General features: G+C 41.5%; 1 protein-coding gene across 1 annotated transcript in view; it reads right to left on the bottom strand.

Moving 5' to 3' along the window:
* Nucleotides 1-413: 413 nt before the first annotated feature.
* Nucleotides 414-25,678, bottom strand: part of CACNG4 (calcium voltage-gated channel auxiliary subunit gamma 4) — a 102,333-nt gene continuing 77,068 nt past the window's right edge. Inside the window, exons 2-4 of the mRNA XM_070934746.1 lie at nucleotides 21,572-21,655; nucleotides 6,471-6,611; nucleotides 414-949 (exon numbers count right to left, since the gene is read on the bottom strand). Coding sequence (XP_070790847.1) covers nucleotides 414-949; nucleotides 6,471-6,611; nucleotides 21,572-21,655 — 761 coding nt within the window. The remainder of the gene's footprint in view (nucleotides 950-6,470; nucleotides 6,612-21,571; nucleotides 21,656-25,678) is intronic.

Raw genomic sequence — 25,678 nt, 5'->3', positions numbered from 1 at the left:
CAGCATTTATGATGAATTTCAGATTTTTACCAAAGGGCCAGGTTGTAGAAAAAAGTCCACATTGAAAATTTAAAAATCTATTTCCACTAAAATATTTTCCAGGACACAAGTTACACAATACATACTACAAAAGTGCAGGGATTGGAACGGCTGATTTTAATTTTTTCTTAAATATTCTTTTCTTAATCAAATTTTGAAAGAGCTTATAAAAATCAGCTAAAAAGGTATTGTTCCATCTCTCCAGGTCATTGTGTTATGCTAATGTCTCTGTCTGCAACTTCATTCTGGGATTTTTATTCCCGAAGTATGCAAGAGCATTTTCAAAAGACATGCTTTTCACCTACAGCATAAAGGATCTGGATTTCGCTTCCTTATTTTGTTTTAGAAAAAAAACAACAACCCAACAAATCCCTTCAAACAGGTGTTGTTCTCCTGTTGACCATATTGATATGAAGTCCCTCTTTGAATTCCTTTTGAAGGAAATTGTGGACTTGAAGAAAGCCAGCATCTTGTTCTATATTGTAACTTGCTGCTGTGGTGACCTTCAGTGGTTCCCTGGAGAGGGTATACATGGAGATTTCATTCATCGGAAGAGAACCTGCCATCTTCATCCCAACTGGAGAAATGTCCCTGGATGGAGAAGGTTCTGTGGATCGAGAACTGGATCTGGACCTTCTTCTTCTGTATCTGTAGCTTGGCATCCTTGCATAAGGGGAAGCAGAAGTCTTAAGGAACTGCTTCTTGGTCTTAAACCTCAGCTCTTTGTTTTTATCAATATAAATGTTCACAGCCAGCACACCAACTGTTTCTGCCACAATGAAAGACAAGGCTCCAAAATAAAAAGACCAGCCGTAACTGTATTGGTTCTTTTTATCCTCATCCCGCTTGTCACTAGGATCACCTGCATTGCTGGAGATGTAGACAATAATTCCTATTATGTTACTTAACCCTGGAAAGAAAATAGCGGGGAGAAATCTGGTTAGGGGAAAAGCTCCAGGAGACAATTATCACAATAACTTTCCTGCCACATCAACTTGTATCTTACAACAACAAACAACAACAACAACAACAACAACATTTCTATACCACCCTTCTCCCGAAGGACTCAGGGTGGTGTACAGCCTTTTAAAACACAAAAATATACGGATATCAATTAAAAAATAATTAAAATTATTAAATAATTTCGGCCTGAATTAAAACCCAAAAATTTAAAACACCCAATTTAAAATCATTTACTTTGATAGCCCGGCCTGGCAGAACAGCAGAGTCTTGAGGGCACAGCAAAATACACGGAGGTCGGAGATCTTGCGCAATTCCGGGGGCAGTTCATTCCATAGGGCAGGAGCTCCCACAGAGAAGGCCCTCCCCCTGGGTGTCGCCAGCCGACATATCTTGGCTGATGGCACCCTGAGGAGCCCCTCTCTGTGGGAGCAGACTGGTCGGTGGGAGGCTACTGGTGGCAGGAATTGGTCTCGAAGGTACCATGGTCCTATGCCATGGAGTGCTTTAAAGGTGGTAACCAACACCTTGAATCGCACCCGGAAGACCATTGGGAGCCAGTGCAGCTCGCGCAGGAGAGGTGTCACGTGGGCACAACGAGTCGCGCCCATAACCACCCGCGCGGCCGCATTCTGGACCATTTGGAGCCTTCGAGTGCTCTTCTTTAGTCCATGGGCTAATATATTTTCATGCAGTTCTGAGCATGATTTTATTTGCTTTATATTGCTGGACTGGAACCTTAACTATATGTATAAAATGAATAGTTGCCTAGACTTGAAGTACAAAACACTTGGAGGGCATCAAGAGCTTTAATTCTGCTTATGTTATCTATGCAGTTTAAGGCAATACTTTCCAACGAACTCTAGGAATGCTCAAGAATAAAATCAATAGTGTAAGTCACAGATAACAACAGTTACTAAAGTATGTTCAATATGTTTGAAGGCTTGTCTTACTTAAGGTAGATAAAAGGTGAAGCCACTGGAAGTGCCTCAGGGGAAGTCACGGGAAGTGCCTCATGTTATTTTAAATTGTTTTTAGATCCAGTAGAATATAACTTACACTGTGTAGGATACAGTGAACCATCTGCTTAGTTTGGAAATAATGTTGTGGCAAATCTCAGAGAAGAACAAACCCTGATATAGGGTACACCTACTTTATGATGATGAGTGATAGCATTCTTTTTTACAGTATGTGTCAATAACTGCTATGAAGGAGCTGGGTATCCTGTGACACCCCCCCTCCCCCAGGAGGTTTCTCAAGACCCTGGCAACTGAAGGAGAGGACATACAATGTACACAGGGCACACATGCACACACAAAAAATCTATGCCTCAAAAAAGAACCCTGTAATAATAAGTTTGAGCCTCGTTAAGGTAAGATTTAATTTTCAGGCTTTTACTTGTTAAAACAAAAAGCTTATTGCTCTGAGACTTGAATGTAAATCCCAGGTCTCTTTGGGGTTCACATTATAATAATGCACTGCTCAAACAAATAAAGGGAACACAAGCAGAAGACATCCGAGATCTGAATGAATGAAATAGCCTTATTAAATACTTTGTTCGTTACATACAGTAGTTTTGTGTTCCCTTTAGTTGTTTGAGCAGTGTATAAACTACTGTATGTAAAGAACAAAATATTTAATAAGGCTATTTCATTCATTCAGATCTCGGATGTCTTCTGCTTGTGTTCTCTTTATTTTTTTGAGCAGTATAGTAATAATGGAGGTTGTCTTCATGTTTATTATTGGTCTACTCCCTAGTTCTCTTCTCCATCCCTGTTGATTAAAAAAACCAAAAGCTTGTAATATTTATGCCCTTAACTTTTGAGTGAGAGATGACTGAAAGCAGTCGGTGGAAGAGGCTGAGTTAAAACACTTGGAAGGGTTACAGGATTGGGGTTACCTAATCAGATCTCATTATCTTCTGAAAAGGAGGCTAGTTAGAAAGATGAACACAATAAATGACACCATAAGGGTACTAACTCTGTTCTGTTTACCTCCAGCCTTGCCAGCTTTAGCTTCCACCCAGAGTCAATATCACTCAGATACTTCTGGAACTGGGGAATCACTGGGTTCTCAATCATCTTTCCTAAAGTGGAATATTTGTGACTGGTCTGTAATTATAAAAGTCTTCTAGGAGAAAGGAGGATTCCTCAAAAGAGGTTTTTAGTACTGCCTTTTTAGACAGTGGGAAATGAATTCCTGCCACAAGATGGAATTGATAAGTTGAATCATGGGCCGGCCAATTTAATTAACTACAGGGCCTACTGAGATAGTAGCTCTCATTTCTCCATGCATACAGTCTATATTTTTGAGATCTTCAAACAGAAAAGATTCCTCTATGTGTAAGGTAAGTGATGGCCAAACCTATATCCCTATGATGTGCAGTAACATTTTTGGTCTGTAAAAACAGAAATAATTGAATTTATTCATACAGAATTATGTAAGCTGCTCTCAGCAAATCTAACTATTCTGTATTCTTTCCCCTGAAAATCCTGGATTCAGAGTAAGATTGGTCTGTTCTGTGTAATAAAAATAGATTCACCTGTTATATTTACAGTACATCTTTTTTTTTTAAAAAAATGTAAATGCTCTGGGTTCCTCTAGAGTTACCCTTTCAGTGAAGACCTACCAGGATTCCTTTAAAAATGCAATCCCAAGAAACAAACATAATCCTGAATAGCTTGTCTTTTCTTGGCAATGCTCAGTTGTTTTCTATGTAGCCATATGGTGGAACACACCTTCCTCCTCTGACACCTTTGATTTATATCCTGTTTTTCTACTCAGAAGACACTCGAAGTATCTCCCAGAGAAACTAAGAGGCTCTGAAGCCTCATTGGTAATCTTTATTTGAGTTCAATATGACCTTAGTATTACTAATGCTAATCTAACACCGCTACATTTAAACTGAAGATTCCAAATGTCCAATACAAACTAGATAGAATCCACAATTGCATCCTAAGAGTGGATAAGAAGTGGAAATATGAGGCATTTACTGTGTGAGACATCAGAATTAAACTAAGGGAATATAACTCCTTCGCCTGGATCTTCGAACCGCTGCCTCCCGCCGCAGGGAGGCGGATCCAATTAGATGGATCCGCCCCAGGTGCCTGATGGATCCTGAGAGGTTCCAGATGGAGCTTGGGCCATTTCCTGAGGTTCTAGCACATGACTCGGCCGAGGACCTGGTAGCCGCATAGGATCGGGCGGCTGGTGGGGCCTTGGACCGAGTCGTGCCTTTGCGGCCTCTGACCCAGTGCCGATCCCGTGCGGCTCCTTGGTTCACTAAGGAGCTGAGGGAAATGAAGCGCCAGAAAAGACGCCTGGAGAGCGGTTGGAGGGCTAGTCTCGCTGAATCTGATCGAACACTAGTAAGGTCACATATTAAGGCCTACCTAGTGGCGATAAAGATGGCAAAGTTTAATTACTTTTCCGCCTCTATTGCGTCATCAGGGAATTGTCTGGCCGCCCTGTTTAGGGTGACCCGCTCCCTGCTCCATCCGGGAGTGCGGGAGGATCCCTTGGAAGGCAGGGCGGAGGATTTTGGACAATACCTGTATGACAAAATCGCTCAGATCCAGGGGGATTTGGACTCTGACTGGGTAGATCAGGGCAGAGTGACGAGGAATAGTCTTGAGAATGTTATCTGGGAGGAGTTTGACGCTGTGACTCGTTATGGGCGTGACTCGTTGTGCCCACGTGACACCTCTCCTGCGCGAGCTGCACTGGCTCCCAGTGGTCTTCCGGGTGCGCTTCAAGGTGTTGGTTATCACCTTTAAAGTGCTCCATGGCATCAGGCCTAGCTATCTTCGAGACCGCCTGCTGCTACCAACGACCTCCCATCGTCCCGTGTGCTCCCACAGAGAGGGCCTCCTCAGGGTGCCATCAGCCAATCAATGTAGGCTGGTGACCCCCAGGGGGAGGGCCTTCTCTGTGGGGGCACCTACCCTCTGGAATCAGTTGCCCCCAGAGATAAGGAGAATCCAAGACCTTAGTGCCTTCCGCCGTGCCCTTAAAACCCACTTTTTCCAGCAAGCCGGGCTGGCTTAAGAAGAAATTTTAAATGTTTTAAATGGTTTGTAGTTTTAATTTTGGGCCAAATTTATACATATTTTAATTGTTTTTAATATTTGTATTCCATGTTTTTTAATTCTGGCTGTACACCGCCCTGAGTCTTCAGGGAGAAGGGTGGTATATAAATTTAAAAATAAAATAAATAAATAAATAAATAAATAACAACCATGCGAGGGATTAGCAATCTGGTACCAAATGGACTTCAGCTCCCATCAGCTGAAGCCAGTATGGTTGATGCCAAAGGTTTTGTAGGAGCCAAAAGATATCAGACTATCTACCACTGAACCATTGCTATACTGCAAAACTGATCATCATAACAGCTGTGGTGGTACAGTGGTTAGAGTGCAGTATTATAGGCTACTTCTGCTGCCTGCCAGCTGCCTGCAATTTGGCAGTTCAAACCTCACCAGGCTCAAGGTTGACTCAGCTTTCTATCATTCCGAGGTGGGTAAAATGAGGACCCAGATTGTTGGGGGCAATTTGCTAACTCTGTAAACCGCTTAGAGAGGGCTGTAAAGCACTGTGAAGTGATATATAAATCTAAGTGCTATTGCTATTTGCTAGCTTACTTTTAAAAAAGGAGGGCTGTCTTTTTAGGTGGTGTTGATAAAGAGAGAAAAAATAGCAGCAGAGAGAACCATGATTAGTTCTTGAGTTTTTAGAGGAAGACCATGGTAGAAACATAGAGAAGGATTTTATCTTGCTCCTCTAGAAACCTGAGGCCTCCTCCCATTCCATTCAAAAAGCTGTGTGAAAATTTGGAGGAGTGGTTTCCATCAAGGTGTTTAGAAAGTGAACAGACACCTACTTTGGTAGCCTCCAGACTCTTTGATAAATCTTTTTACATTTTTTTATGTAAAGCGAAGTGTCAATTATATCATTGCCTTTATTTTCAAGGATGATTCTTGATACTCTGATTTGCTCCATGAGCCAGATGGATGGTTTAGCCTAGGGCTGGTTTGGAAATGTGTCCACCCGCCTCCCAGGAAGAGTAAAACAAGCAGGCATCCTAAAAAGTGTTTGGGGAATGGGGACTCAACATGGTGATAGGTAGTTTTCTGTTAAATCCATGCTTTGTAATTTATTCCTTTACTCCAACCCTCCTTTTTACAGACATGTTGGAAAAGAAAGAGGTTTGCAAAGCATGAATTTTGCCTCCCACCCTGAAGTCTGCTGACTTTATATATGGTGGCACTTGGAGCTGTGGAAGGGGAAGGGCTGAAGAAAATAACATTTTTGTTCTCTTTCAATTCCAGCAGAATTGGCTCAGTGAAGATCTGAACTCAACCAGTAAATCATAAGATCCCTTTGCTGATATTATTTGGAGGACATGACCTTTTCCATTCCCAACGCTCACTGAAAAATTAAAGAAGAAGCCTATAAAATAAAGATGAAGTTACCTGCTGCTACAAAAAGAATTCCAGCACTAAGGATAATGTTGTTTTTGCTGCTGTAAATCCTCCCAGCTCCAATGCAGAGGCCTCCCAGTAACAGCAAGATTGTGCTTAGGATGGGGAACACGCTGGAGGCACGTACTATACCTGAGAAAGAAAGGGGACAGGAGAGAGAGGGGACCATAACAGAGGAAGATTGTTTTGCTATCGTTTTTTAAAAACAGAAATATAGCAGTTAAAAACCAAATTCATATGACCAGTGACAGTTTATTAATCAAATCATATTTAAACTCAACATTTTGAGCATTATGTTACTGAAGCTGCTTCCAAATAACTACATTATTGTCATCAACATCATCAGGCATTCGTAGACATTGTAAAATCAGCAATATAAAAGTGACACCAACAGAATATCAGAACATTGCAGGAAATACTTTCAAGAAAGGTGAAAGAAAGCCCCAAATGATTATCAACATCCTGGAACCTGGAGTCTACCAGATAACTTATCCAGCAGTGCCAGAATCACCCTGACCAATATAATGATAGGGAACGAAGGGAACAGTAATGCAATTGGGCTACAAGTTATCAGAATAAGGACTGTTTTATATTTGGGCAAAATGTTTGCCTCTGGAATGGGAAGCCTCCCCTAAAACACTGTACCTTCGATTTGCTTTTTTTTTTCCTGATGAAGTTTTTGCACTTCCTGCTGGAAAATTTATGAGGTTATTACCATAATCAGCTTTCTAGAGTCACAATGTGGGGAAACATCTTCTGACAAGCTACCAGCTAAAGGGGTTATAAAGAATAACCCAGAAATTAATGCACGGAAGAGTAATGAAAAATGGATGAGCAGATGATGGCATAACGCCAGAGAGGCAGTATTATGAACAGCCACTTGCAGCCATGTGGATTTGGATAATTAAGACTGACTGTATAGGAGCTCTCCTGCCCCATCCAGCTTTCTCTGGGGCTGAAGCATAAAAGACCAAATGTATATACTTTAAGGGGGAGCTTGTTTAGAAGAGGATAGAAGGGGCATTGGATGGTCACAGCCTTCTTAGTCTAAGCAATAATCAGCCTTCTTTGTCACCCCTTCAAGGTCTGGGTTGATTGATCAACTTGCATGGCGTTGGCTTTCTTCTTTGGTTCCACAGAATTCTGTTCCTTTACTGCATGTTTGCTGATTTACTTATTTATCGCTTTGAAAGTCAGCCTCTTTTCTGCCTCAGCAAATTCTCCAACAGCACTGGGTGAAAGGGGCACAAACCATAAAAGTAAAAAGAATCAGAGAGGACAAGGAAGAAAAAAGGGAAGGGAAGAAGAGTAGTGCTAAGGAAGATTGAGAGAGGGGCTTTGGAAGTAGAGGAAAAATTAGATTTTCAACATCTTGGAAATTGGCTCTGTCAGGAAAGATCAATACTTGAGTCTGTTTCACAATGTTTCTTTTGCAGATTTTACCATTAAGTAATGACAATTTTTTATTCTGCACTAAAGGGTAAATTACAATCATGGTAAGATGCTTACTGATTTGCAAGAAAATTACCTCAGGCAAGAGCTTCAAAACAGGCTCACAATTATCTAGAGACAGAGAAGGAAGAACAGTGGTGCTCATAACTTGGTTTGGCATCCTAGGACAAAATGAACTAAGGACACAAGGCCCGGGTTTATTTAATATGCTAGAACTTGACCTGGGCTTATTTGTCAAAGGAACTATTTTAATCTGATCTTATAGAGATCATATTAATCATGTTGGTTACTTAAGCAATAGTGGGGCATGCTTTCCATCTTCTGTCTAAAAAGCTAAATCTGATAAGTAGGAAGAGTACGTAAAGGCTTAGATAAACATTACTAGCCTCAAGTGCAGAAGGACTCAGATTGAGTGACTGGAAAATTCTTTATCTGAAATCTGGAACTGACATTTATCACCACATTGATCAGGATGGGAGTCAAATTTTGCCAAAGTAGAATATTAAGGAAAACCGGGGATTGTACTTCAGTGACATGTGCAGGCCACCAGTTCCCCATTGCACTAAAAACAATGGATTAGTAGCTGACTTACTTTAAGATATTTTTACACCAGTTCCCCATAATGCTACAAAGAATACTGAACTAAATGTACTAGTAGCCTGATTTAGTTTGAGATATTTTAAAATATGTGTAAAAAGATTTTCCCTGATTAATACTGGTTTTAAATGTCAGTTCCAGTTTTAGGGAGAGAATTTTTCAGTTCTACTGAGAAGGACAAGACTCAATCTGGATCCTTCTGCAATTGGGGCTAGTAATCTTTACTAAAACTACAGTCTTTTCTTATTTTACAGAACATTTTATATTCTTTTGTGTCACATAAGAGAAATGGTAGAACAATCTCTTTTCCCTAGAGGTTCGTTTAGGCCATAACCTAACAATGTCCAGTCAATTCTCAAAGTTTACCAAATTTTGCTTGGACAACAAGGGGAGGGTAGCCTTGTTCTGAATCTTGATTAATACTGGCTGTGTGAACATGTGTAAATCTAGTTTGGGCCATATGTGACCTTCCAAGTATTGGGGAACTCTAGTAACAATAAGCCTTAACCAATATGGCCGTTTGCGAGGGATATGTGCAATATAACAAATTTGCAATCTAGTAATTCATTGTAATTGCTAGTAGGATGAATGTTCTGAATAAAATGTATTCAGAAAAAAAATCCTCAAGTATTAAAAAAGGAAGCCAGAAAACCCTAAAGACCCGGTTGCCATATAAATGTGACTGAAATGATTATGCCCTACTTAACATCACACTGGAAATCTATGGAATGCTTGCTCTTTAAACTCAGGACCTTATTTTCTGATTTGTGATTCTCAGTACAACTCTCCATAAATGTACTCACAGCATATTCCACTGTGTTTAATGGCCTCTACTCTAAGATTCATAACTGTACTTTGATTTAATCCCGTTGCTTTTCTCAAACATCTTAAAACAACTTAAAACAGGAATAGGTGATGTTTATCTCCCATCAGTTGTAGACATCATGGCTAACTGCAAGGAATCAGGGAAGCTGCAGACTAGAAGAATCTAGGACAATATATTATTTATACTTGTTGCAACAGCAAATAATCCAGTGTTATTCTTCTACATTACATTGGATTGCTGAGCAAACCTAACAAAAAGCTACCTATGTATATTCCTATGATTCTTGCCACTTACATAAATATTCTCAATACTGGAGATTCTGTCAATTGAAATAGTAATAAAGGAGATTTAAGCTCTGTCATCAACAGCATTGTTGTGAAAATCTTAATAATGTTGTGTTAGCCTCTGAGGCTAACAAATGACAGTTAGGCCTCTATGATTACAAACTTGATCTCTCATCTGAGAGCCAGGGAATGTTTGTAGAGATATCTAATTCCTCCTGCTTTAATTAAAAAGTTTATAAATGAGGGAGGGAGAGAGGGAGGTATTCGTACTGTTTTGGCTACACGGTTTACACATATTGATAAATCTGGCAATGTTTGTAAGAATTAAGGCACAACAATTGCAGTCGCCATTTTCAAAAAATAGAAGAGATGTCCCTGCCTATCAGACATCTCCAAGAGAAATTAAGGAATTGGATGAATTGAAGAAAATTTGATAGTTTGATAGTTTAGGCGCAGGCTGGATTTCCAAAGAGTTGGCTGACTATGAGTCTTTCTGATACTCCAGCATCTTACTGAGAAATACCAAATGCTATAATCTCCTCACAGGTAGCCTTCACAGATGTGTAATCAGTTCTTGATTCTATTTCCAAAACAGAACATGGATAGTCCATTGGAAACTTCTTAGATTGATCCGCATTCATTATTTCTTATTTAGACTCTTTATAACAGCACCTCTCTGAAAGTGAAAGGTGATCATTAGAGAAACTTATCAAATGCTGTTTCAACATATAAGGGTGTTTAAACAAGGCTGCATGCTTGCTCCACTTTTGTTTAATAATAATATCTATGCCATGGTGGGCCTTTAGGCAACCCAAATGTTCATCTCCTAAACTGGCAGATGGGTTTATCTCCATCTTACTTTATAGGGATAATGCAGTGATGCTGTCAAGCTCCCAAGAGGCTTTAGAAGAGCCTAGTGTGTCCTGCTTCAGTATGGCCAAGAAGATGAAGTCACAATCAATTATAACTTTGCAAACTGTTTTTGCAAAGACACAGTCCATAAGTGCTATATGTTGTCATATGTGTATATATATATATATATATATATATATATATATATATATATGTTTTTCTTCTAGCCAGGTTTTCCCTACTTATTTATTTATTTATTTATTTATTTATTTATTTATTTATTTATTTATTGCGATTTATATGCCGCCTTTCTCCCTAGGGACTCAAGGCGGCTTACAAAATGACAACTTCAATACAAATCACAATACAATACCAAATTAAAATCAGTAACCCAATTAAAAACGATTTAAAATTATACCAGTGTACCCCCAAACGGATCAGTTTAATTGGCGGAAGAGCCACGTCTTCAGCTCGCGACGGAAGGAAAGAAGGTCGGGGGCTGTCCTGAGCTCAGTGGGCAATCCATTCCAGAGGGTCGGGGCTCCCACAGAGAACGCCCTCCCCCTGGGGGTCGTCAGCCGACATTGTTTGGCCGACGGCACCCTGAGGAGGCCAACTCTGTGAGAGCGCACAGGACGATGGGAGAACGGCTGGAGATGGTCCTGCAAGTACCCCGGGCCTAAGCCATGAAGGGCTTTATAGGTGAGCACCAGCACCTTGAAACGTATCCGGAGTGCCACCGGTAGCCAGTGCAGCTCACGCAGGAGAGGTGTTACACGGGAGTATCTAGACGCCCCCGTAACTACCCGCGCGGCTGCATTTTGGACTAGCTGAAGCCTCCGGACACATCCCAAGGGCAGCCCCATGTAGAGGGTGTTACAGTAGTCCAACCTAGAGGTAACAAGGGCGTGAGTGACCGTGGCGAGGGCATCCCGGTCTAGGAACGGGCGCAACTGGCGCACAAGACGGACCTGTGCGAAGGCCCCCCTGGTTACGGCCGTCAGATGGTCATCTAAAGACAGCCGAGAATCCAGGAGGACACCCAAGTTGCGGACCCTGTCGGAGGGAGCAAGGATTTCACCTCCGATCATTAAGGATGGAATCTCCAGATCCCGGGATGCCGGCATCCACAGCCACTCAGTCTTGGAAGGGTTGAGTCTAAGCCTGTTCCTCCCCATCCAAACCCGCACCGCTTCCAGGCAGTGGGACATCACGGAAAGGGCATCCCTAGGGTGGTCAGGGGTGGAGATGTAAAGCTGGGTATCATCAGCATATTGATGATACCTCACCCCAAAACCACGGATGATCTCACCCAGCGGTTTCATATAGATATTAAAGAGCAGAGGGGAGAGAACCGATCCCTGAGGCACCCCACAAGTGAGAGGCCTCTGGGAGGATCCCTGACCCCCCGCCCAAACAGACTGCAGACGGCCCGAGAGATAGGAGGAGAACCACTGTAAAACAGTGCCTCCTAACCCTATCCCCCTGAGCCGCTGCAGCAGGATACCATGGTCGATGGTATCGAATGCCGCTGAGAGGTCAAGAAGGACCAGGATGGAGGAGCAACCCCCATCCCTGGCCCGCCAGAGATCATTTACTAGGGCGACCAATGCCGTTTCCGTGCTGTGACCACGCCTGAAACCAGATTGGTAAGGATCCAGGTAGTCAGTTTCCTCCAGGAATTGAGGGAATTGCTGTGCCACCACGGACTCAACAACCTTCGCTAAAAAGCGAAGGTTGGAGACTGGACGGTAGTTGTTAAATACGTCAGGATCCAGGTTAGGCTTCTTAAGGAGGGGTCGAACCACCGCCTCTTTAAGCGCAGCGGGAAAGACCCCTTCCTTTAGTGAAGCGTTGACAATAGCCTGGATCCAGTCTCCAGTCACCTCCCTGGCTGCCGAAACAAGCCAGGAGGGACAAGGGTCCAGTAAACATGTGGAAGACCCCAACCTACCCATAATCCTGTCCACGTCATCCAATGAAACAGGCTCAAACTCAACCCAGATGTCTCCACCGAGACTAGGCCCTGTCACCTCAATGGACTCTGTCCAGTCGGAGTCCAACCCGGTCCGAATCTGAGTGATTTTATCTTGCAGAAACTGTGCAAAATCCTCAGCACGGCCCTGTAAGGGGTCCTCCCTCGCTCCCTGATTAAGGAGGGAGCGGGTCACTCTAAACAGGGCTGCTGGGCGATTTTCTGCAGATGCAATGAGAGTGGCGAAATAGTTACGTTTCGCCACTTCCATCGCCACAAGATAAGACCTAATATGGGTTCTTAGTTGTGTTCGGTCGGACTCGGATCGGGAGGATCTCCAACCACCCTCCAGGCGTCTTTTCTGACGCTTCATTTCCCTGAGCTCCACGGTAAACCAAGGAGCCGCCCGGGATCTGCGTCGGATCAGAGGCCGCAAAGGCGCGATTCGATCCAAGGCCCCCACCGCAGCCTGTTCCCAGGCCGCGACAAGGGACTCAGATGAATCGTGGGCTAAGGAGGCGGGAAATGACCCAAGCTCCATCAGGAAACTTTCGGGTTCCATCAGGCGCCTGGGGCGGAACCATCTTACTGGTTCCACACCCCTGCGACGGGGGGTGGCGGAGGAAAAGTCGAGTCTAAGGAGGGAATGATCGGTCCATGACAGAGGGTCAATAGATAGAGTCCCCTCCCCACGATCATTTATCCACTGTCCAGAGAGAAAAATAAGGTCGAGTGTGTGTCCTCCAATATGAGTTGGGCCCTGTACAATCTGAGTCAGGTCCATGGCCGTCATGGAGGTCATGAACTCCCGCACCAACTCAGATGACTCACCGGCCGATGGCAGATTGAAATCTCCCACAACCAAAAGGTTGGGGAGTTCCACTGTCAATTCGGCTAAGACATCTAGTAGTGCGGGCAGGGCTGAGGCCACGCAGCTGGGGGAGAGGTACATGATCAACAGCCCAGACTGAACTCCAGGGTCCCATTTCAAAAGGAGGGATTCACACCCGCCAACCTGAGGAACAGTGACCTCCCTAGGCCTAAGACTTTCCTTAATAACTACCGCCACTCCTCCGCCCCTCCCCTGGAGTCGTGGCTGGTGTAGTATCCGGAAACCTGGGGGACACAAATCCACGAGAGGGACACCGCCCTCCGGCCCCAGCCAGGTCTCAGTGATACAAGCCAGGTCCGTGTCCTCCTCGTCTATAAGATCTCGGACGAGGAGTGTCTTGTTCACCACGGACCTGGCATTTAAGTACACCAGTCGGAGTCCAGGGCTCCGCACTCTGTCGCCGTCGGGGGAGCAGGATGAGCTGAGGGGGCAGGAGGGCACCACCGCTTGAACGAAGCGGCGGCGCCCTCCTAGCCCCCCCCTCTCCCGACCTCTGCGTCTCCCAACTGTCACAAGGATTGGAAGACCCTCTCTCCACTGAGCCTCTTTGTTCCCTCCTCCTCCCTCCCTCCCCCCACAACCATCCGACGGGCCCAATTGCTGAACCGTAGGAGCCGCCCCCGGCTCAACCCTTACCACCCGCCTCCCGGGTCCCCTTAAAATTTGATTAAAAACATTAATTAAAAAACCCCTCAAACCACGCTTAGAAGCATGCCACCACTCGGGGTTCCAAAACCCGTCCTTGAGGTAGGCCTTCGATAAATTTGAAGGCCATGTCTGTGAGAGGGGGGCATCTCGCAGAGCAAGGAGGGTCGCCGAAGTGTAAGCCATAATAAATATGAGAAGTGGATGGAAAATAGCAACAGGAAACCGAGATGAGAAACAAGAGGGATAATGATGGTAAAATAGGAGTCAACCCAGGCCGGCATAACCACCGCTCTCTCACAGCGGTGGAGAATCCAAGGCTGCAATGAATGAGTCCCGCGGAACCAGCCACAGCCACCCTCTCACGGTGACTAGGTGGGGAACATCCACCGGCGGAGTCATAGAGCAGTTCCTAGGAACATGATGCAGCAGCAGTCCACCAGGATTCATAGTTCATCAGTCTGTAACTCCATAACTCTGACCAATACAACGAGACCAATAGGGCAGTAATAGGGGTGAAAAGATAAGATGTAACACTTTACGGTGTGAGAGGAGCCAGGAGTCAGATAGCAGTTCAAATAGGGGAGATGACAAAAGTCCCAACAGACAACTGAAGATGAGTAAAACAAACAGGCCGAACCAGGCAGGCAACAGTCCGGGGGGGGCAAAAAATGGGGGAGGGAGAGACCCCAGGGAAGAGCAAGATGGATGGATAATTATCACTTCCCCTCCGGCCAACTCCCCGCCCCCCAGATCTTCTTCAGGACCACCCGCCCCACAGTCATAGTCTGTCCTCGCTGGGCAGTTACAGCCCAGATCTTCCCGGCCTCTCATCTCCAGTGTGACATTCACCGCCATCAACAAGGCTGCCACAGTACCCGCTGCCTTAATCTCAGCAGATTCATCGGGGGGAGCTAACGATCTTACAGCAGCCTTAGCGCCTGTAGCTTCCCCCAATTAGATGTAAAATCGCCAGGTGTCTGCAGCGTTTAATAGCGCCGATCCGGCCGGTAAAACTCCAACGGCCTCAGCGCGATTGCAGGGGCCGACACCGCCCTCCCAGCGGCGCCCAGCTGATGCAATCCTCTCATCGCCGTCCCTGGGTCATCCGAGAGCCGTCTTCTGTCGGAGACGGCTCATTTGAACTGTCAAAGGCTCAGCATATCGGGCAGGGGGCCGATGAGTGGAAAAATGGCCTTCCCCCGGTTTCCTGTCGCAACTCTTTCATCCCGATCTCAGCCGGCACTTCGGGGAACCGCCATCTCGCGCATGCGTAGCTAGGAAGATAGCCAAGGTTTTTTTGTAGCTCCAGCTCAGTAGAATCACATCTACTTGGTTCTGGGCTTTTTTCCTTTCTAACACCTAGCAAGCTCTAACTGCTAGGTGGGAGACCTAAATAGATCCATTTCTAGCTCGTTAGCTGTCATCAGTAGGCCACACCCATATCTTATGTATCCTCCCTGTAAAGGTACAGTATCAATTTTCTTTTATATATATATATATATATATATATATAAAATTTGATTTATATGCCGCCCTTCTCCGGAGACTCAGGGCGACTTACAATGCATTAAGCAATAGCCTTCATACGTTTGTATATTTATACAAAGTCAGCTTATTGCCCCCACAATCTGGGTCCTCATTTCACCTACCTTAGAAAGGATGGAAGGCTGAGTCAACCTTGAGCCTTGGAGAGATTCGAACCAGCAGTAAATTGCAGGCAGCTGTGTTAATAACAGGGTGCGTAGACCACTGTACAATCAAGGCTCTTGATTTATAGAGTTTATAGAGTTATAAATTGAATATTAAAGTAGTTTTTTATTTGGAATTTCTCCTTTTATATATTGAAATATTCTCCATTGTAACTTAAATTGTATTTTTTATGGCAGAGGTGATGTTCTTATATCCAGGCCAAAGACCATAACAATACCTTCTCGTAGATATTTTCATTATCCTCATTATCTGATTAAGTTATTTCAGAAAACAGGGCTTCCCCTTTAATAACAAGGACTTGTTTTTTCTTCCTTCCCTGCAAATGAATGTTAATTTTTTAGAATTGCAGGCTTGACTCTGATTATCCTGAACAGAGTGAGAAAGTAGCTTCCTCTTGAAAACTGTCACATAATATAGGTTGTGCTCTACATGTCTAGAAATAAAGCAATGTGAGCAGATCATGCTCCAATAAAACTCCCCATAAAGCATTGCTATTCATTATGCAAGGGTGGTAGAATGTGGCAGCTGTTCATTCCGCTTGGTTTCCTTCCAGGCTCTAGGAAAAAGGGAAGATACCAAGACTTGCTATCAACTCAGTCACGCAAGCTAAGACATTTTTTGTGTGCTAACTATAGCCTCTTGATGCCTGAATATTTTCAGACAACATCATACGTGAATGAAGATTGGTTTCAGCGAAGTTGCACCTGCTGTAGTGAAAAGGATAAATTAGTCTCACTCTTCTGGATGTCCAGCATCTGCTTAACTTCTCGGGCAATCTCAGAAATCATATTATAGTCAAATGAATATTTCAGCATGACAACAAGTGGCTTTCATGTTAGCTGAAGTTCTGGGCAGACCAAGAAATGGAGTATCTTACATTTTTACTGATGATGCTACACAGCAAACTCTTAGTTGGAAAGTAGAATATGTTATATTTATGCTCCTGTGCACATTTCTACTATTTTCTTTCCTGAAAGCTCTTAAAACCTGGTTTTCATCCTAGAAGTCTGGATATAATGTATTTTGGGAGCACAGTTGTGATTTCTTGTTGCTGTTATGATTGTTTTAGTCTGGGCTATCTGTCTGGTTTTATTTTTTTTAATTGTTTTTTACTTTTTTGGGTTCTTTATGCTGGTCAGAGTCCATCCAAGTTGGATGGCTATAACAAAGAAAAAAAATCTGAAATCACAATTGCAAGTTCTTTAGCTGGCCTTCATGTGAATTGAATTCTTCCCAAGAACCTAGGGTAGTGTAATGTATCGACATAGTATATGTCTGGATCTAAGTAGGGTAGCCATTTGTAATTGACAGACAGAAATTTTGTCAATGCACACATTTTCTAAGTGTCATCCAAGATTTTTTGGTATGGGACCCAATGTGCTAATGCCCATTGGGGCCATTTTCAATTTCAGTTTTCAGATCTTGATACTCTGTGATCTTCTCCAATTCTTCATCTTGTATTCCACTATCTCCTGGTATTGCCATATCAATTATCAACACTTTATTATTATGAATCTTTGAACAGTCAGCCAGATGTTCAGACTGGATTTGGCATTTTTATCTACTTACTGAGTCCTTTCCAAGGACCTGGAATAGGCAAATGTTGATGTTTGATAATGTTAGAGATATTGTCGCAGGATGTAAGCTGTTCAGAATAAAGCTGCCTTTTGCAATTGACTGATGATGAATTTGTCAATGCCAATGTTGTTCAAATGGTGCTCCAGTTGTTTTGGGATTGCACCCAAGGTGCCTATTACTATTGGTACTACCTTTGTTTTATTTTGTCATAGTCATTCTATTTCCATTTGCAGATCTTTGTAATTTGTGTCTTTTCTCCAGTTCTTTCACTTCTATTCTGCAATCTTCAGGTACTATCATATCCATTATCCAGACTTTTTTTGTCTTTGTTATCTACAATTGTCAAATCTGGGGTGTTATATGGCAGGTGCTTATCTGTCTGAATTCTAAAATCCCAGAGCACTTTAGCTTCTGGCAGCTGTGATCTCACATTGTTATGTATATCATAATATTAATACCTGGCATTTTTTTTCTTTTATAGAAACATCATTAAGTAAAAGAATGAGAGAGGAATAATGGACAAAATGAAAGAAGGAATTAAAACCTCCTTTTCAAAATAATTGTGGAGTGACTGGCACTACTAATAACCAGCTATGTATGGGCACTAAAAGAATAATAAGCTCCAATAATATTGTTTAATGCTTAAGGAGAGAGGGAAAAAAGACTTCTCATGAAAAATGTAACTGAAGGTTTTATTACCATTGTTGTTTATTTCAGCCATTCAGGAAAGTCTTCTTAGGTTAAATGGACTTATGTTTATTATAATTCCTTGGTGTCATTGCCTCAACTAGGCAATCTATGGATATTTCATTACTAAATTTATATGTTGCTACAACTGGGATACTAATTTCCATAACTTTTACCCACCAGCCACGCTAGCTGAAAGTTTTGTGAGCTTTGTAGCCATAACCCTGGGTGGGAACTAAGTTGAGGAAAGTTGTTCAGTTAATATGTAAGTATTTTTGAACTTTCAGAGAATTAAAAAAAGTATTCACCAAGAGACTAAGCTGACATTTTTTTAATCTCATGCAAGACTAATTAAATCTTGGAATTCAAGTCTTTGCATCTTAAAAAATGAAGAAACTAATCCACTCTGGTCTTTTCATGAAGAATAATACCAGAACATTTAATTATTTAAAGTTTTCTTCTTTTTACTTAGAAACCGAACTTCTAATTTGTCTTAGCTTAAAAATGAGAACCAATTATCCTACCATTGTCTAACAGGTATGTTTTACTATGAGGATTCCTGCTAAATAATTTGATATAGGATATATTAAATGTACATAGCAAAACCATTTCTTATTTATGCTTCCTTTACTGGCTGGGTGGCATAGAGGTTTATTTTAATTTGTCTGCGAGAAGGGATTCTGTTTTTTTAAAAAAATTGAATGACAATTCCCTCATTTTTCATAAACCCGAATCCTGAAAATTGATGGATAATTTGAAAATAAAGACAGCATGTTGCTGTCAGCTCTTCTATAGTTATTGTATTAGATCAGTAGCCTATGGCTGAACTGACTACTGAACCATGTGCTTTATATCTTAGCACCTTATTGTTCTAAATACTATGACAGAATATATTATTTTCATGTCACTGCCTGTACATTTAAATTTTTGTCTAGTTGCTTTATTTTATTTATTTAAAATGGCTTTAATGCTACGTCAGACTTTCTCACTACACAGATAATGGCAAAAAACTAAAACAAAAAAATAAAAGACACCTCCCAAATAAATAATATGTATAAAAATAACATCCTTGGTACTATGACTTATAACATCCCTAATTTAAAACAACCTATCAGAATACTCAATAAATTACAGCTATTCTGATACTGCTACCATACATCTCAGATAATCAGTTCCTTAATTCTACCCTCCCAAAGGATCTTTGAAAAAGACAATTTTAAATAACTTTCTAAGAATCACAAACAGGAATATAGTTCTAGCACTAGAGCTCCTGAAATCAATTCCCCTCTTGCTGAGCCTGAGAAGACATGGAGAGACACAGCAAGTGTCACAGCAAGTGCTACACCCCAGGGGTGGTATTCACTTACCTTCGCTACTGGTTCACAAATGGGAGTCCACACGCCTCCTTCACGCATGCGCAGAGCCTTCTGCATGCGCAGAGGGTCAAAAATGGGACATGATGACATCCGGGCGGGTGGGCAGAGCCTCCCGCCGCCGGCGCTACCGGATTGCGCGATCCAGATAGAGCCGGCTGAATTTCACCCCTGCTATATCCCCTCATAACTTATCTTTGCATAAATTAGGGAAGGGCCTAGATCTCTCTAATTAGTTTCTTGGAATGGGTTCAAGACTGACTTATCTAATTGTTGCCTTTGTAGCAGCTCTTCCTTCTCTCCTTCTAGACCAGGCCTGTCAAACTGGCGGCCCACGGGCCAGATGCATCACGTGCAGGCCACACCCACCCCAGCTCCTCAAAGGCAAAAAATGCTGTGATACATCAAGTGATGCAATCGAGTTTGACACCCGTGTTCTAGATTATTCCCAATGCCCTCTACAATTTGGAGAAAACCAGACTCTAAGCCTTGTAACTCTTAAGCTATTACCAGCATCCTGCACTATGCTAAAAAATAATTGGGAAGACAATGTAGCTCCCACAGTACCAATGTTATATGGCTATAGCTAGTAGATCCAGTCAGCATGTAAGCAGCTACTTCTGTACCAATTGAGGTTTCCAATGGTCTTCAAGGGCAGGCCCATGTGGAATGCATTACAACTGTCCATACATGAGGGGAAAAGGACATTGCCAAAACCTCTGCCCCAGGAATGCTAGCAGTTGGCATTCCAGCTGTCTTTATTTGGCATCTTATTATTACAAGTGAATGTTAAAAGACAAATTCTACATTTCTACCATTTATAGAATAGAAGCTCTATATAAACTTGATTTCTAACAGTTTTATAATATAAGTATTTTCAGTAGCATTAATGCATGCATCTTTTCAAGTAGCTGTAACTCTTCCAATATGAGAAAGCTAAAAAGATAGGTTTCACTATCATCTGCAATTCCTATCTCTTCCTCCCTAGGCAGAAAAAATCGGTGATTTTCTAATTTTTCTGACAGATTGTCCAGTGTTTTAGAAAACTGAACTGAAAAATCAGCTGGCTAATGAGAGAGGCTTTTAAGCAGAGACTGAAAACATTCAGGAGAAGCAGTATAGATCATAGTTGAAAAACAGAGCTCACAGAGAAGAATAATTAGGTGTAACATAAGAGAGGAAAACAGTAAATGGAAGCATGCAAATGTGGATAAATCAGAGAGAAAAGAAGGAGGCTCACTGAGATAACATGAAATTGATGCCATGTATATCTTTTTGAGGGAAAATCAGAATACAAATGAAAAATAAATAAGTAGCAGAATGATTATTACTCGGGAGGGGGAATGTATACAAGCAGCAAAGATAAGAACAGACTGATATTCGGGAATAAGTGGTGGTAGGATTTTGCAGATTTGCCCCAAACTGATCTGGATCAGTGATAATGTAGTCATGACTTGTTTGCTCAAAGCAGTTGATCGAGAAGTTGGATCTACCTGTCACACAATGCCTGGAAATAATCTGCCTTGAAACTTTCTTGGATGGAAGAAAGCTGGAAGAAGGTTGTGGTAACTATTCTTTGGATCTTTGACAAGTGAGGCAAATTTTTAATCAGTGGGAAGTCATTTGATAACAAGGACTGTTACTTTATTCTCAGGATCTTAGAATATAAACATTTAGGAACTTAAAATGTATGGTGGAATCCAGGAGCAGAAATCTGATAGCAAACTGTGTAAAGTCTACTGCAAAACAAAGGAAGCGAATAGAAACCACAGTGGTGCTAAATAGCCATATTTATCCCCGCTCTCATTGGAGACAGACACTGAGGTTACTTCTTTTATGGTACTTCATAGGAGATTCCGCCAAAACCAGAACAAATGGACCCAGCCACAGAAATTTGGCAGCCAAATAGGTAGAGACTCCGGGGCTGCACAAAAGCCTTCACAAGCTGCTTATATTTTATGGCCTATTTGTCTTTGGTACAGATATACCAGTGGATTTTCAACAATGTAAAATTGAAAATCTTGTTAATTAAAATGACAAAATGATTGATTCAAAATTTCTGGGGGTGTTAATACAATGGTATCACATTCATGTGTGAAAATCCAAGCATTATATTCAGATTGTTTTTCTAAAAAGAAACAAATCACACAGAAATCCTCTTCCAAGCACCAATACCTATTTAGATAGATTTTGGCTTTTTTTTTTTTTTTGTACTTACGGAGAAGATATTCAGAGCTATCGTGATCATAGTCATTGTCTTCAGGGAAATGGTTGATTCGAAAACAGTGTCCCTTGTATATCCCTGCAAAAGAAGAAAACATCCAAAGAAATCAATGAAGGAGGGCGATTTCCTGGAGATTTACTCAGCCAAAAAAACCAAGATTTCTAAAGAATTTGAATTCTACCTTGAATTCAACAAGTGATTTATAATAATATTTTGAAAGACCTGTTAAGGAAGCAGAAAGAACTCTGTTAATGCAAAGATGCCTCATCTTGTTGTCTTTGTCCAAAAGACTAGAACTCATGGCCACAGAGTTTCTAGCTCTGTGCTTTTAATTGCTATACCAATATGGCTTTCAATTTCATTGTATGTTTGAAATGTTTGGATTTTACTGTATATTTTTTTAATTGATGGTGTATCTGGCCCATAAACTCTTCATAATGTTCCTTCCCTTCCAATATATGAACATTCAGGAGTCTTAAAGTACAAATTTTTCTTTTATTTCCTGTCTTTTTTAATTGGTTTTTTTAGTGTTATCTATACAATACTAAACTTCCAGACTTGTGCCATGGTCCAGGGCCCACGTGACTGACATACTTAAGGTTTTTCTTGAACAGGGCAATACCCGCACACAATCTTTCCATTCCTTTCCTAATAAGCTGGAATTGGTCTTTTTACAACCCTCTCACATCGAGTTGATTAAGTGGAAACAAGTGCCCTATCATATTGTGTTTCAATGAGATTCTGCCATCTAGGAACACCTACCTAGTGTAGAGCAATATAAATAGAGAATCCTCAAGCACAATTTATTTGTAACAAGAAATGTAGGGTTTTGTGCCTACATTTTTCATGAAAGAAGAGAGCCAACTTGCTTCACTCTTTAAAACTAGTTGATAGGGTCTCTACACACATTCACTTTAGATTAGAATATATGCAGAATTGGTTTATATTAGCAAGCAATCCTGTATCTGTCTTTTCCAGAAGAAAATCCCCCTTATGGTCAAGGTAAATTGCATAGGATTGAATTCTTGATGTACTTAACAGCTGTGCCATAAACAATTAAACTGTGTATCGTGTCAACTCTTAAGTCCACACAATGACTCACTTAACTAAAAGGGGATCAGGGATGAAATCCAAATTTTTTGCCTACGAGTTCTGTGGGCGTGGCTTGGTGGGCATGGCAGGGGAAGGAAATTGCAAAATCTCCATTCCCATCCCACTCCAGGGGAAGGATACTGCAAAATCTCCATTCCCTCCTCTCCTGGGGGAGGATATTGCAAAATCTCCATTCCCACCCCACTCTGGGGCCAGCCAAAGGTGGTATTTGCCGGTTCTCTGAACTACTCAAAATTTTTGCTACTGGTTCTCCAGAACCTGTTAGAACCTGATGGATTTCACTCCTGAAGGTGATTGGATAAAGTAAGATGTTTTGTCAAGAGCAGTATCTCATTATCTACCAGGGGATTAGTCTTCCATTGTCTTGAGAAAATGGACCTTCTCCAAGAACTTTGTGTCTCTAGTATCTCTTTGTTATTTCATATCTTTCTTTATGTGGCCACACATAGGGTGGGAAAAGGGTCAGAGATGCATAAAAATAAACAAACTTTTTGGTTGTAGTGACAATCTTTATTGTACTATTCAGGTATTGGGAGAAATAATTCCTGGTCTCCTTAGCAATTGCTAAGCAAGCTAAACAAAACAGGCAAGTCTTTAATACAACCAGCCAGTCTTTTGGAGCGAGTAACAATAAATTTAGCAATAATAATGATAACAACTCCTGGTTTGGGTGCCCAGTACATATTATTCAGTGTCGAATTTTCTCAAATCCTTGTTTCCAATCTTTCTCAGGCAATCAGCTGTTATAATTTGCACATTTTTAGCTCATAAACAACGGGTCTCTTTTGATCTGAGCTTCTCTTTCTTGATTCCTGACAGAAGTAGACCATCCTTTTTCCCCTGGTTCCTTCAAGGAGGCTTTAATTTAAATGTCTAGATGAAATGTCAGTTTTGTGAGATTCTGTAAGGAGGTGTTGAAAGTTGTCATACGCATGTTATGCCCACCAAGGTAATTGACTGGATGTGCTTTTGTGGAGATCGACACATTACAGATTTGCTTTATGGAGAAACAAGGAGAAAACAGTAGTTGGAGGAAGAGAAAATTTGGGGGGAGGGTAACTACCTGGAGGAGATCACACATCTGGTTTTGAGACACTGAAAAGAGGAAGTTGTTCTATGAGTTAGGAAATAATATTTCCAGGAGGAAAAATGCACAGAAGGAAAGAAGTTGCATCAACCAATTATTGCTTGACATTCTGCAATGTTGGAATACTTATCCAGATGCCTGACCACATGTTGCTGGTTGGCATATGCTCTGTCTTAAAGTCTTAGCTGTACCTGAGACAGGGTTTTTATTGGAAAGAGACTCTATCTGTATCTGTGCGCAATGACAAATGTTGCTTTATGTTTTATGAAAAACCCTTGGAGCATGTGCTCTCTTACCCCTCCTGCTCCTGCAAGGCTAAGAGGAAGAGATAATCAACCTTTCTTTTCTATTTTCAGTTAAATATAATACATCCGGATCCTAAAATGTGTATTGAAACAAGCCAGCTTTGTAAGTCATTGAAATGGGCTTGCTTGCTGTCCTAAACTACACACTTTCCTGCGAGCCCATTCAGAGAGCTTAACGGCTGATCAATGCATTCTGCAAATGCTGGTAACATAATTATGAAAATTTGTTAGTAAATAGATGTCAGGGAAGATAATTGCAAGCATTTGGAGTTGTATCAATCAGCTTCCATTCTTGCTGTGTTAATAACTCGACTGCATTTCAAATAAGCTCTTTTCTTGTGGCTGCTACTCCCAAGTGCGATGGTGTCATTGTGCTTATTAAAAAATGGAAAATCACATCCCAATCCTTTACCTTGTTATGAATCCCCATTCCACAGATGAATGTGATGGAAAAGCTTAGTCTAAGTACAAACATTCTCAGTTGGGGAATAGGAGTGGCATCAAAATACAGAATCAGTTGCAAGTGACCCGTTATCTGCTCAAAACAACGTGATGATCTTAAGAGGCACCATACATCTGACTCAGAAGCAAAAAGGAGGCTGGTGAAACTAGAGCAGTTGCAAAAGAACTATAGGAAAAATAGAAAAACGCTGGAGGCTGGAGTAAAGGAGAACAAAAAATCCCAATCTTACATATTCCCCCGTTGATTGAAGGATGGTGCTCATCATAATTATTGAAGATTTTTCCTGTTGAATTTTACTGTTTTCTGTAGTTACACATTATCCAGAATTCACCAAGAAAGAGGCAGATTATACATACTGTAAACAAACAAGGAAATATGTTTTTTTTAAGTTTCAATTGATCTTTATTATTATTTTCAACTGCCAACTTCCTGATATCCTCTTTAAACTATTGGTGCTTATATTTACAGAGTCCTCCTCTCACAACCTCTTTCTACCTCTACCCTTATTTCTTCCTACAATCCTGTCTACTCCTTATGTTCATCTGAATAGAACTTTATTTTGGTTTCTCACTCTGGGTTGCTGTTATCCAGGATTTTACCCTTTAGAATCTGGCCCTATTATTCTGGAAACCAGCACCTTAATGTGAGGCCCAAAGAACCAAGCAAAACAAATGTAGTTACTACTGAGTAGTTCCCTGTATTGTTGTTCACTTACAGACAGAATCTTGCCAGACTAAAGCAATTAGTTGCATAACTTATAGATATCCTCTGTGAGCTGCAAGGGAAGGTCTGTCCTTGCCTTCTTCCCCCCTACCAGATATTCTGTTGTCTCTTTGACTTCCAGGAAAGAGCCTGGGACTCCAGACTACATTCTACCACACCTCTCTCTGTAGAAATGTGATGGTCTTTAAAAGGGATTGAAATACATTTTATTTCATTAATATGTTAGTGAAAGGTTTGGTTGTTCCACACCCCTTTTATTTATCTGATCTTCTAGGTAATAATTGTTTACACTAGAGATATATTCATTCAATTCTATCCCCAGGATATTTTTAAAAATTTATTCTGATATTGGTTGCTTTATGTTAATATTTGTTTATTGGAATTGAAATTGTTTTTATGGATTGATTTGT

The sequence above is a fragment of the Pituophis catenifer genome, unplaced genomic scaffold (genome assembly GCF_029215685.1).
Source record: "Pituophis catenifer annectens isolate HBS135680 unplaced genomic scaffold, rPitCat1.0.hap2 SCAF_2, whole genome shotgun sequence".
In the NCBI taxonomy this organism is placed as follows: domain Eukaryota; kingdom Metazoa; phylum Chordata; class Lepidosauria; order Squamata; family Colubridae; genus Pituophis; species Pituophis catenifer.
The sequence above is the reverse complement of the archived record's forward strand: the minus strand, read 5'-3'. Positions and strand labels throughout refer to the sequence as shown.